The sequence below is a fragment of the Pleurodeles waltl genome, chromosome 7 (genome assembly GCF_031143425.1).
Source record: "Pleurodeles waltl isolate 20211129_DDA chromosome 7, aPleWal1.hap1.20221129, whole genome shotgun sequence".
NCBI classification, from domain to species: domain Eukaryota; kingdom Metazoa; phylum Chordata; class Amphibia; order Caudata; family Salamandridae; genus Pleurodeles; species Pleurodeles waltl.
The window spans coordinates 17,716,745-17,728,977 of record NC_090446.1 but is presented as its reverse complement, the minus strand read 5'-3'; the positions used below and the strand labels follow the sequence as shown (position 1 = coordinate 17,728,977).

Sequence of the window (12,233 nt, the reverse complement as noted above, 5' to 3'; positions counted from 1 at the left end):
AGGTTAATATTTGTGTCATAGAGATCCACATGTTAACTGCAGATCACAAGAAGCCGTTCGTGCGCTAGCAGCCGTAGTGGGGCATCACCTGCAGCACGTGTTGCACCAGTTCAAGTCAGGGCCTTTCAGGTGGTCCATCTAAAGGCTGAGGATGGGCTGGAAAATAATATTTTTTCTTTTCTCAATGTCTCTTCACTAGGGATGTTAGAAACATCCTGCTCTGCCAGCCGCATTCACTGAGTTCTGCCCACTATGCTTTCCACTAGGACTGAGGAGATCAGGCAAAACTCTGCCAACCACTGCGTGGTGGAATTTTTTCTTGTGTGCGGATTGCCAACATTAAGTTGACGAGGGCGAGTGAGAATTTGCGTCTCCTAGTGTGATTTCCAGGTGCTAGATTGCCTCCCGGCGTGATTTCTCAATGTGGGCGGTCATGGCAGGTCACTACCATTTGCGTTGAGAAAGCATTGGCTTGTGTATAAAATCTACTCAAGCAGCAGGAAGAAGCAGCGCTCTCTGGTGCACAGCGTCGTGCTGTTCATGCAGATTTTACAGAGCGGGACACGCTTCTGGCACAAAAAATCAGCACGAGCAGCGCGACGACCAAAATTCCACTGCTCGCAGAGCTCCACAGAATCTTGCAGAGTTTTTAGGTGACTGCAAATTCCACGGCGAGTTCCTCCCAGGCCTACTCTTCAAACACTTTTAGATTCTGTTGCTCACATTGTTCTTCTAAATAACATGGCCATTTCTTTTTTCAAAGAGTGTCAATGTTAGCCCAGTACCAATGAGATGCTTTTATCTGCGATTGGAATGACAGCGATTCCACGTCACCCAGTGGAAAGCCTTCACTGCCTAAAAAAACAGAAAGTTAGGAACTATATTTTATTTAGATTTTCATGTGTCTGCTAAAAGTCACTATGCTTTTCAGCCAACAACATATAGGATTATGGAGATAGTAGTTTTGCTTTTATCACTGTCATGATGGGCTCAGACCCAGCAAAGTGGTGTTCACTAAATTGCCAGAATTGGCCAAATGTGTCACACAGCTATGTTTAAAAATGTAAAATGTTTTGTAGTCTTTTAAAAACAAATCTCTGCTTGTTTTACGCGTTCAACCAAAAGTAAAATGAGAGTTCACGTTTTCATTCATATATCCTAACAGAAAGAATAACTAAAGCACTGGTGGCAGTGGCAGAAGGAACAACACAGTTCTCACACACATATAGGACAGGTACAACACAGGTAAATAACACACTAGGAAGGAGCGAGAGGTGTTAAAGGGATATAGTATGCTTTCTATAAGCAGACATAACCACAGGAGGAGTGCAACAGCCCTGGAAGAAGCAGCCAGGTCTCTTATGGAAAAGCCATACATTTGTGTATTCATATAGAAAATAACCCCTGAACTACCTACTATGTTATATTTCATCACTGGATTCCACACCTAGCACTTGGAAACATCCTAGAGTAGTACTGTTAACTTGTTGTACAGTCGCCTAGTTATGTCCCTTACATCTAGGCCCCACCTTTGTTAACCTGTCAAACTGATATAACACTTGTGTTAGGGTGAGATAAGTATGTTTTTACTGGTGTCTCCCTGCCACAAGATTAACAAGCATTGGCTTTGTTATGGTTTTTGGAAATCTTTGTTTTTTGGGCCCTCATCAACCTAACTGTGTTGTGGTCTCAAACAGCACACATTACACAGTAGTCCCTGGCACTGTTCTGTGTGGGGAGGTGCTCTGTGCGAATGGCAGAAGGTGTTCACTCAAAAAATAGTTAGCAAGTGGCTGAGGCTGAAGTGGGCTGGCCTGGCCTAGGCCTTAAGCTGTATTGGGCAAAAGAAACATCTGTGTGACAGTATGGCACAATGGCAGACCAACAGGTGAAGAGGGCTAGCGGAAACGCCCCATGAATTAGTTTAATATACGTATAATTTCAATAAACTCAAAATGTCTTGGTTAGCACATGAGGGTCATTCAACAAGCCTTGTTTTCCTCTTCTGTTGACATGTTTCAGTGTTTAAATATTACCCATATGAGTTCAGGCACATTCTTCAGGATTACAGGTATCTCACATCAAACACTGTGAGGCAGTCTCTGCATCAAAGAGCATTTAATGCATCCTTTGTTGTTTCACAAAATGGAACAGCAGCTGTGGAAACACCCCTTCTTCATAGAACAAGCGTCCCTTCGGCAGACGCAGGCAAGCTTTCCTCCGTTAGAGGACAGGTATAGCTAGAGCAGCAGCGCAGGCTTCCCCAGCTCAGGACACACACACACAGGAAGCGGCAATGCAAGCTTTGCTTTCACACATGTGGCAATGGAAGGCAAGCTTCCCTTCGTTAGAGGACAGATATAGCTAGAGCAGCAGTGCAGGCTTCACCAGCTCAGGACACACACACTCAGGCCGCGGCAGCACAAGCTTTGCTGTCTCACACGTGGCAATGGAAGGCAAGCTTCCCTCCATCAGAGGACAGGTATAGCTAGAGCAGCAGCACAGGCTTCCCCAGCTCAGGGCACACACACTCAGGAAGCGGCAATGCAAGCTTTGCTTTCCCACACGTGGCAATGGAAGGCAAGCTTCCCTCCGTTACAGGACAGGTACAGCTAGAGCAGCAGCGCAGGCTTCCCCAGCTCAGGACACACACACTAAGGCCATGGCAGCACAACCTTTGCTGTCCCACACGTGGCAATGGAAGGCAAGCTTCCCTCCGTTAGAGGACAGGTATAGCTAGAGCAGCAGCACAGGCTTCCCCAGCTCAGGACACACACACTCAGGAAGCGGCAATGCAAGTTTTGCTTTCCCACACGTGGCAATGGAAGGCAAGCTTCCCTCCGTTAGAGGGCTGGTATAGCTAGAGAAGAAGCAGCACAGGCTTCCCCACCTCAGGACACACACACTCAGGAAGCGGCAATGCAAGCTTTGCTTTCACACATGTGGCAATGGAAAGCAAGCTTCCCTCCGTTAGAGGACAGGTATAGCTAGAGCAGCAGCGCAGGCTTCCGCAGCTCAGGACACACACACTCAGGCAGCGGCAATGCAAGCTTTGCTTTCCCACACGTGGCAATGGAAGGCAAGCTTCCCTCCGTTAGAGGACAGGTATAGCTAGAGCAGCAGCGCAGGCTTCCCCAGCTCAGGACACAAACACTCAGGAAGCGGCAATGCAAGCTTTGCTGTCTCACATGTGGCAATGGAAGGCAAGCTTCCCTCCGTTACAGGACAGGTATAGCTAGAGGAGCAGCACAGGCTTCCGCAGCTCAGGACACACACACTCAGGAAGCGGCAATGCAAGCTTTGCTGTCTCACACGTGGCAATGGAAGGCAAGCTTCCCTCTGTCAGAGGACAGGTATAGCTAGAGCAGCAGTGCAGGCTTCCCCAGCTCAGGACACACACACTCAGGAAGCGGCAATGCAAGCTTTGCTTTCTCACACATGGCAATGGAAGGGAAGTTTCCCTCCGTTATAGGACAGGTATAGCTAGAGCAGCAGCGCAGGTTTCCCCAGCTCAGGACACACACACTCAGGCCGCGGCAGCACAAGCTTTGCTGTCTCACACGTGGCAATGGAAAGCAAGCTTCCCTCCGTCAGAGGACAGGTATAGCTAGAGCAGCGCAGGCTTCCGCAGCTCAGGGCACACACACTCAGGAAGCGGCAATGCAAGCTTTGCTGTCTCGCATGTGGCAATGGAAGGCAAGCTTCCCTCCGTCAGAGGACAGGTATAGCTAGAGCAGCGCAGGCTTCCGCAGCTCAGGACACACACACTCAGGAAGCGGCAATGCAAGCTTTGTTTTCCCACACGTGGCAATGGAAGGCAAGCTTCCCTCCGTCAGAGGACAGGTATAGCTAGAGCAGCGCAGGCTACCGCAGCTCAGGACACACACACTCAGGAAGCGGCAATGCAAGCTTTGCTTTCCCACACGTGGCAATGGAAGGCAAGCTTCCCTCCATCAGAGGACAGGTATAGCTAGAGCAGCAGCGCAGGCTTCCCCAGCTCAGGACACACACACTCAGGAAGCGGCAATGCAAGCTTTGCTTTCCCACACGTGACAATGGAAGGCAAGCTTCCCTCCGTTAGAGGACAGGTATAGCTAGAGCAGCAGCGCAGGCTTCCCCAGCTCAGGACACACACACTCAGGAAGCGGCAATGCAAGCTTTGCTGTCCCACACGTGGCAATAGAAGGCAAGCTTCCCTCCGTTAGAGGACAGGTATAGCTAGAGCAGCAGCGCAGGCTTCCCCAGCTCAGGACACACACTCAGGAAGCGGCAATGCAAGCTTTGCTGTCCCACACGTGGCAATGGAAGGCAAGCTTCCCTCCGTTAGAGGACAAGTATAGCTAGAGCAGCAGCAGCACAGGCTTCCCCAGCTCAGGACACAAACACTCAGGCCGCGGCAGCACAAGCTTTGCTTTCTCACACGTGGCAATGGAAGGCAAGCTTCCCTCCGTCAGAGGACAGGTATAGCTAGAGCAGCAGCGCAGGCTTCCCCAGCTCAGGACACACACACTCAGGCAGCAGCAATGCAAGCTTTGCTTTCCCACATGTGGCAATGGAAGGCAAGCTTCCCTCCGTTAGAAGACAGGTATAGCTAGAGCAGCAGCGCAGGCTTCCCCAGCTCAGGACACACACTCAGGAAGCGGCAATGCAAGCTTTGCTTTCCCACACGTGGCAATGGAAGGCAAGCTTCCCTCCGTCAGAGGACAGGTATAGCTAGAGCAGCAGCGCAGGCTTCCCCAGCTCAGGACACACACACTCAGGCCGCGGCAGCACAAGCTTTGCTGTCTCACATGTGGCAATGGAAAGCAAGCTTCCCTCCGTCAGAGGACAGGTATAGCTACAGCAGCAGCACAGGCTTCCCCAGCTCAGGACACACACACTCAGGCCGCGGCAGCACAAGCTTTGCTGTCTCACACGTGGCAATGGAAAGAAAGCTTCCCTCCGTTAGAGGACAGGTATAGCTAGAGCAGCAGCACAGGCTTCCCCAGCTCAGGACACACACACTCAGGAAGCGGCAATGCAAGCTTTGCTGTCTCACAAGTGGCAATGGAAGGCAAGCTTCCCTCTGTCAGAGGACAGGTATAGCTACAGCAGCAGCACTGGCTTCCCCAGCTCAGGACACACACACTCAGGCCGCGGCAGCACAAGCTTTGCTTTCCCACACGTGGCAATGGAAGGCAAGCTTCCCTCCGTTAGAGGACAGGTATAGCTAGAGCAGCAGCGCAGGCTTCCGCAGCTCAGGACACACACACTCAGGAAGCGGCAATGCAAGCTTTGCTGTCTCACACGTAGCAATGGAAATCAAGCTTCCCTCCGTCAGAGGACAGGTATAGCTAGAGCAGCAGCGCAGGCTTCCCCAGCTCAGGACGCAAACACTCAGGAAGCGGCAATGCAAGCTTTGCTGTCTCACACGTGGCAATGGAAGGCAAGCTTCCCTCCGTCAGAGGACAGGTATAGCTAGAGCAGCAGCGCAGGCTTCCCCAGCTCAGGACACACACTGAGGAAGCGGCAATGCAAGCTTTGCTGTCCCACACGTGGCAATGGAAGGCAAGCTTCCCTCCGTTAGAGGACAGGTATAGCTAGAGGAGCAGCGCAGGCTTCCCCAGCTCAGGGCACACACACTCAGGCAGCGGCAATGCAAGCTTTGCTTTCTCACACGTGGCAATGGAAGGCAAGCTTCCCTCTGTCAGAGGACAGGTATAGCTAGAGCAGCAGCGCAGGCTTCCCCAGCACAGGACACACACAGGCAGCGGCAATGTAAGCTTTGCTGTCTCACACGTGGCAATGGAAGGCAAGCTTCCCTCCATCAGAGGACAGGTATAGCTAGAGCAGGAGCAGCACAGGCTTCCCCAGCTCAGGACACACACACTCAGGAAGCGGCAATGCAAGCTTTACTTTCCCACACGTGGCAATGGAAGGCAAGCTTCCCTCCGTCAGAGGACAGGTATAGCTAGAGCAGCAGCGCAGGCTTCCCCAGCTCAGGGCACACACTCAGGAAGCGGCAATGCAAGCTTTGCTTTCTCACACGTGGCAATGGAAGGCAAGCTCCCCTTTCTCACAAAAGCCATCACATGCCATGTTTTACTCTGGAGAACACATTCATCAAGGAAGGCTAGTCCAAGTTTCATTACTCACGGAACATATGCAGTTATATCAGCAACAGCATTGAAGGTCTAAGCAGATCTCTGGAGTGAATATGTAACTCACTGAGAGACATTCATAGCTGGATGTGTGAGGGAATATGAGGGGACTGACAGGTGATATTCCATCTCACCATCCAGATGGTCCTACTGCTGTCACTCGGAGACCTGTTGTTTGTGTTGATTCTCTGGTCTGTTACATGTTGAGAGTCGCCATAACCAAGTATGTCATTGTTATTTGGGTCACCCCAGCCTGAGAATAAGTAACTAAGCTCCAGACTGGCACACAGATGCCAACCTCTTTGGGGAGATTTTGAATGCATGCTCACTGGAGGCCGTGCAGTCCTAGCCCTGGTGCTGCTCCAGTTCAAGATGCTGAGAGCTGCCAGTGCCTTCCATCTGCACAGCAGCTGCCAGACCTGGGATCCAACTGGTGCTCACTGTTTGTAGCACTAATTGTAATGTTATTTGTTATGGACCTTTGCATCTCTCACAAAATTAATCAGACATGAGAACTGCAGGTCATGCACAGGCAGGAGCACACTGCCACGCACAAGCACACACGCACACACATGCATACATAAACACATGCACTCACACACACATGCATGCATATACACACACACGCTCACAGACATGCACACATGTATTCAGACACATGCTCATACACACACACACACACACACTCACACACACACACACACACATACACACATGTATACACACACGCATACATACACATACACACATGCACGCACACACACACACACACACAAGCACCAGTAAAGATTGCAATCATCTGCAACCTCTGCTTCCAATCAGCAATCATACAAAAGTTTGCCCAAAAAAATAAGGGTTGTTTCAAAGACTGAGAGACAATCTAGGTTGCCCGCACAGTATGAATGTTTTGATTTCGAGCTTCAAACCTGGCATTTAATAGTTTTCATTAAGATAAGCACAGGGGGTAGGCAGCAATTTAAAAATGCCCTGCATAAAAACTATATTAGGAACACAGCAAGGCACATTTTTTCATTAGTGAGCCTAACAGCAAACAACCTTACCTTTTAGTTGATAAAAATTGAAGTCTCCACAAACCGTTTTCATTTTAGGTTTAAGTTTTTTGTACATTTTTTGTTTTGATTACTTTTCTGTCAGATTTAAACAATTTAGTAGAAGAAACGATAAAAAAAAAATGAGCAGAGTTTACATCCCTGCAAAACAAAAGTGTATGCTGGAAACTAAACAAAAGCATCCCTTGGTGTTGTCTAGGTGGTTTGTAACACTGCAGACAGGGGTTCCCCCAACAAGGCGAATGATCTGAAATGCATCAGTGCAGTAGTTCTAAACATCTGGGCTTCTGGTTACTTCCACGAATTACTAGTGGAAGCTGTGGCTCCCACCTAAGCAGTCACTGTGATAGCACCTCACAACAATATACAAAAACACAGGAGCAAATATACATCAAACAAGTACAAGAATTAAGAAATGCTTCATGCAATTCATTGACAAAAACGTGTGCAAAAATCTAGCTTTGCATTTTAATAGGAATGCTAGAACCTTCCCAAATGTATCATAACTAGTAAAATATAAAGTGATATGCTGGACTCTAGCAAAACATTTTGTATTTTGTATTTTTTGCTACAAATGCATTTTTTGGCACATACCACCAGTTTGAAGCCACCACTCATCGAAAAGGACTCCTTTTGCCGAATTTGCACAGCTCGTATAAATCAACACAGGGGTGTCACCTTATTTGTTAGCCTGCAATTTTAAACTCCTTCACAATTACAGATGTTTTAAAATTTTCATTATTGCTTTTGTTTGTATATATACATTATTACTATGCTAATATCATTACATTTTGTTAACCTCTGCAGACCCGGAGGGGTCCATGGATCACAGGTTAAGATTTACTGCATCAGTGGATAAGTGTATCTTCCCAACACTTTAGTGATGGATCTCACTATATGTGGTTACTCTGTTGTGAAGACAGGGTAGGTGGCGCTGTAGTCCAAGAAGTACAGCACAATGATAAATCATGGTGTTACTAATGTCACAATACCCCAAATAACTTTCTGAAGCAAACCACATGGTGAAGTAACACTTTCCTATATTTAGTACATTTACGTCTCCTCCCCTGAAACAAGCCATGAAGAGGATCAACAGTCAAATTTAAAGACAGATTAATCTTACAGCATTGAAACCATTTTGAGTAAACAAAGTTAAGGAGCAGAGCTGCAGGTTTTGTTCTACTATTCGTAATAACGCTGTTTTGACCAACATAGCTCATGCAACCAGCGATTAATTTGGGCCGGTGGTTTCTGGTGATCAGCTCTGGCACTTAATTGTCAACACCAACACTTGTGACAGCCTGCCACAAGGTGGCGATGTCTGGCTAATATAGAGATGACTGCAACAACAGATAATTATTAATTCAATATACATTAAACATGGCTATTATCTGCTGCCCAAGCCATTCTTATAGCTTTGAGGCCCTGGAATGGTCTGAAGTTTTACACTGTAGGAGTTTGATGGTTAGTAGTTTGTGTTGTTACTATCATTGGCAGCACTGGAAGGGGCAGTGTGTGGTCCAAACTGCAGTGGGTTACTGGCGAGAGCCCTGGCATATATTTTTTTTTTACAAATTATGTACTGCGCAACACCCTTATGCAAAAAGGCATCCGCATCAGTGATGATTGACTTTTGATACCTGACGGCCATTTATCATAGGTTTTAAATGAAAAGATTATTTGATTTGACATTGAAATGGCAAAAAGAGTGGTCCTTGATATGTTTCTCGTCCTTGATACGCTTTAAGGTAGTCCTCTTAGATCAGACCAGTGGCCATTTTGTGCATGGGTCTTGAATAAAAAGGCATTTTCTGGGCTAGGATGTAGAAGCAACTTTTAACAGAAAAAAGCTAACATATATATATGGAAAAATGTCTGCATTTCTGCTGAAAACATTTTGATAATTGTGTGCAGATTGCTGTTACTCTCTCCAGGGGATGACGATAGATGCCGTGAGCTAGCTTTGCCTCCCTATCAGAGCAACCTTCCATCAGGGTGACTAGACCTTTTCCCCTGCCTGACTCTGTTATGGCGGCTTTCCAAAGGAGGAGCAGGCACAGATGAGTTTAGTTGTCATGGCATAAACGTAATAAATTGGGGAGCAACCTGGACCCTTTGTCTTAAGGAAGAGGTGCCCTTAGTTGTTCAAAATGTAAAATTAAAAAGTAGTTTTTGGGGACCTCTTGGCATATAGATTTTCTTGCAATCTTGTTCCAAATTGGTCAATTCCAGCTTTTTCCAGAATTAGACTCATAGATTCAAACCGTCACATAGACTCTACATTCAAAGGCTACCACATTACTTCTTGGCCTGCAGTACAGATATTCCTCACAGTGGCATAGCCTCTTACCTATATTGTGTAACTTCTTGGGATCTGCAAGTTTTTTCAGATTTCGTCCTTTGATTCTCCCTTACTTCCTCCACGACCTCTGTACTTTACGCAAATCGCTGCCATTTTTTGAAGGATCACAACTTTCACTGGTAAAAGCCATGTAGATTTTTGAGAAAGTATTTGAGATAGTTGTTGCTGGTATAAAGATGATAAAATGCAGCAACATTTCAATCTTGGTGCACCCAGATGTTGTTTCTTCAGTAAGTCCCTTGGTTCTACTTTTGTTCTGTGACAAAGAAGTTCACCCTTACTAAACACACACATCCTCCCTGAAGTATGGATGGACAATGCTCCCTGAAGTATGGATGGACAATGCTTTCTGAAGTATGGATGGACAATGCTTTCTGAAGTATGGATGGACAATGCTTTCTGAAGTATGGATGGACAATGCTTTCTGAAGTATGGATGGACAATGCTCCCTGAAGTATGGATGGACAATGCTCCCTGAAGTATGGATGGACAATGCTCCCTGAAGTATGGATGGACAATGCTTTCTGAAGTATGGATGGACAATGCTCCCTGAAGTATGGATGGACAATGCTCCCTGAAGTATGGATGGACAATGCTTTCTGAAGTATGGATGGACAATGCTTTCTGAAGTATGGATGGACAATGCTTTCTGAAGTATGGATGGACAATGCTCCCTGAAGTATGGATGGACAATGCTCCCGGAAGTATGGATGGACAATGCTTTCTGAAGTATGGATGGACAATGCTCCCTGAAGTATGGATGGACAATGCTCCCGGAAGTATGGATGGACAATGCTTTCTGAAGTATGGATGGACAATGCTCCCTGAAGTATGGATGGACAATGCTCCCTGAACTATGGATGGACAATGCTCCCTGAAGTATGGATGGACAATGCTCCCTGAAGTATGGATGGACAATGCTTTCTGAAGTATGGATGGACAATGCTCCCTGAAGTATGGATGGACAATGCTCCCTGAAGTATGGATGGACAATGCTCCCTGAAGTATGGATGGACAATGCTCCCTGAAGTATGGATGGACAATGCTTTCTGAAGTATGGATGGACAATGCTTTCTGAAGTATGGATGGACAATGCTCCCTGAAGTATGGATGGACAATGCTCCCTGAAGTATGGATGGACAATGCTCCCGGAAGTATGGATGGACAATGCTTTCTGAAGTATGGATGGACAATGCTCCCTGAAGTATGGATGGACAATGCTCACGGAAGTATGGATGGACAATGCTCCCTGAAGTATGGATGGACAATGCTTTCTGAAGTATGGATGGACAATGCTCCCTGAAGTATGGATGGACAATGCTCCCTGAAGTATGGATGGACAATGCTTTCTGAAGTATGGATGGACAATGCTCCCGGAAGTATGGATGGACAATGCTCCCGGAAGTATGGATGGACAATGCTTTCTGAAGTATGGATGGACAATGCTCCCTGAAGTATGGATGGACAATGCTCCCTGAAGTATGGATGGAATATGCTCCCTGAAGTATGGATGGAATATGCTCCCTGAAGTATGGATGGACAATGCTTCCTGAAGTATGGATGGACAAAGAGGGGTAATGACGACAGCGGTTGTTCACATTCACACGGCTATTTTCTGCAGAGATGAACAGACTTTGTCATGTAAATCTACCCCTGTACGTTTAGATAATAATCATTTAAATAACTTAACATATTTATACATGACATATTAATTCAAATCTTATTTCTTGTTTTGCATCCTGCAACAGAGATCCTTTTAGACACAACAACAGAAACCTCGGAGATTGGTTGGGTGACGTACCCAGATGGCGGTGTGAGTATTCATTTCATGTTTGTTTCCTCACTTGTTTTTATTAAAGAGAAACGTATTAAGGGTGGTTGAACTCATGAACTCATAGATTTTCACTCCATGAAATTCTACAGAGTTACATCAAGAGATTCTGCAGAGTTCCATGAGACGGCGGAGTGCGGCACATTGAGCTGTTCCGATTGATTTTTAGCGTCAGGAGCTTGTTCCTCTTGATAAACACAGCATGAGGGCACCACGCTGCATGCCAGAGGTCGCGGCTTCTTTCTGCCACTTGAGCGACAATTTCTCAGCATGAACGGTGGTGACCTGCCGTTACCACCCGTGTTGAGAAATCTCACCAGGAGGTGTTCTAGTGCCCAAAAATCGCGCCACGGGATGCAAATTCTCATAGGCATTTGCCAACTTAGCATTGGCAAGCCACGAAGGAGCAAAAAACTCAACCACATAATGGTTGGCAGCGTTTTGACGGAACTCCCCGTCCAAGCAGAATGCGGAGTGGGCAAAGCTCCATGAACTCCACCGATGGAGTGGAATCTTTCAACCACCCCTCAAAAGTACGATCACCTTTAGCAAATCTGTATAGTAGACTCAAAAACAACAGCAGCTACGAAACATGTGTCTATAGGAGAGATTATGTTGTATTTCATGCTTATAAAAAGTGTTGATGTTTTATATGCAAATGAACAGTGGATACACTGAATTATAAAGGACAGGGTGTTTCAGAAACTGCTAGAAAATACCACCTTAATGTGGCAGTGATATTGTTGTCATTCACTAGTGCTGCATTCAGCTGTCTCTAGGTAAAGAGGATAAATAACTTGCAGTAACGAGTTTACCTTAAGTATAGTCCT

General features: G+C 46.6%; 1 protein-coding gene across 3 annotated transcripts in view; it reads left to right on the top strand.

Annotated features, from left to right (window-relative positions):
- Positions 1-12,233, top strand: part of LOC138303566 (ephrin type-B receptor 5-like) — a 209,640-nt gene that overhangs the window by 33,368 nt on the left and 164,039 nt on the right. For 2 of the 3 annotated variants that reach the window (XM_069242826.1, XM_069242827.1), the window contains exon 3: positions 11,321-11,385. The exons of the other annotated variant lie outside the window; for it this stretch is intronic. In XM_069242826.1, the coding sequence (XP_069098927.1) occupies positions 11,321-11,385 (65 nt within the window). The remainder of the gene's footprint in view (positions 1-11,320; positions 11,386-12,233) is intronic. 3 annotated transcript variants of the gene reach the window in all.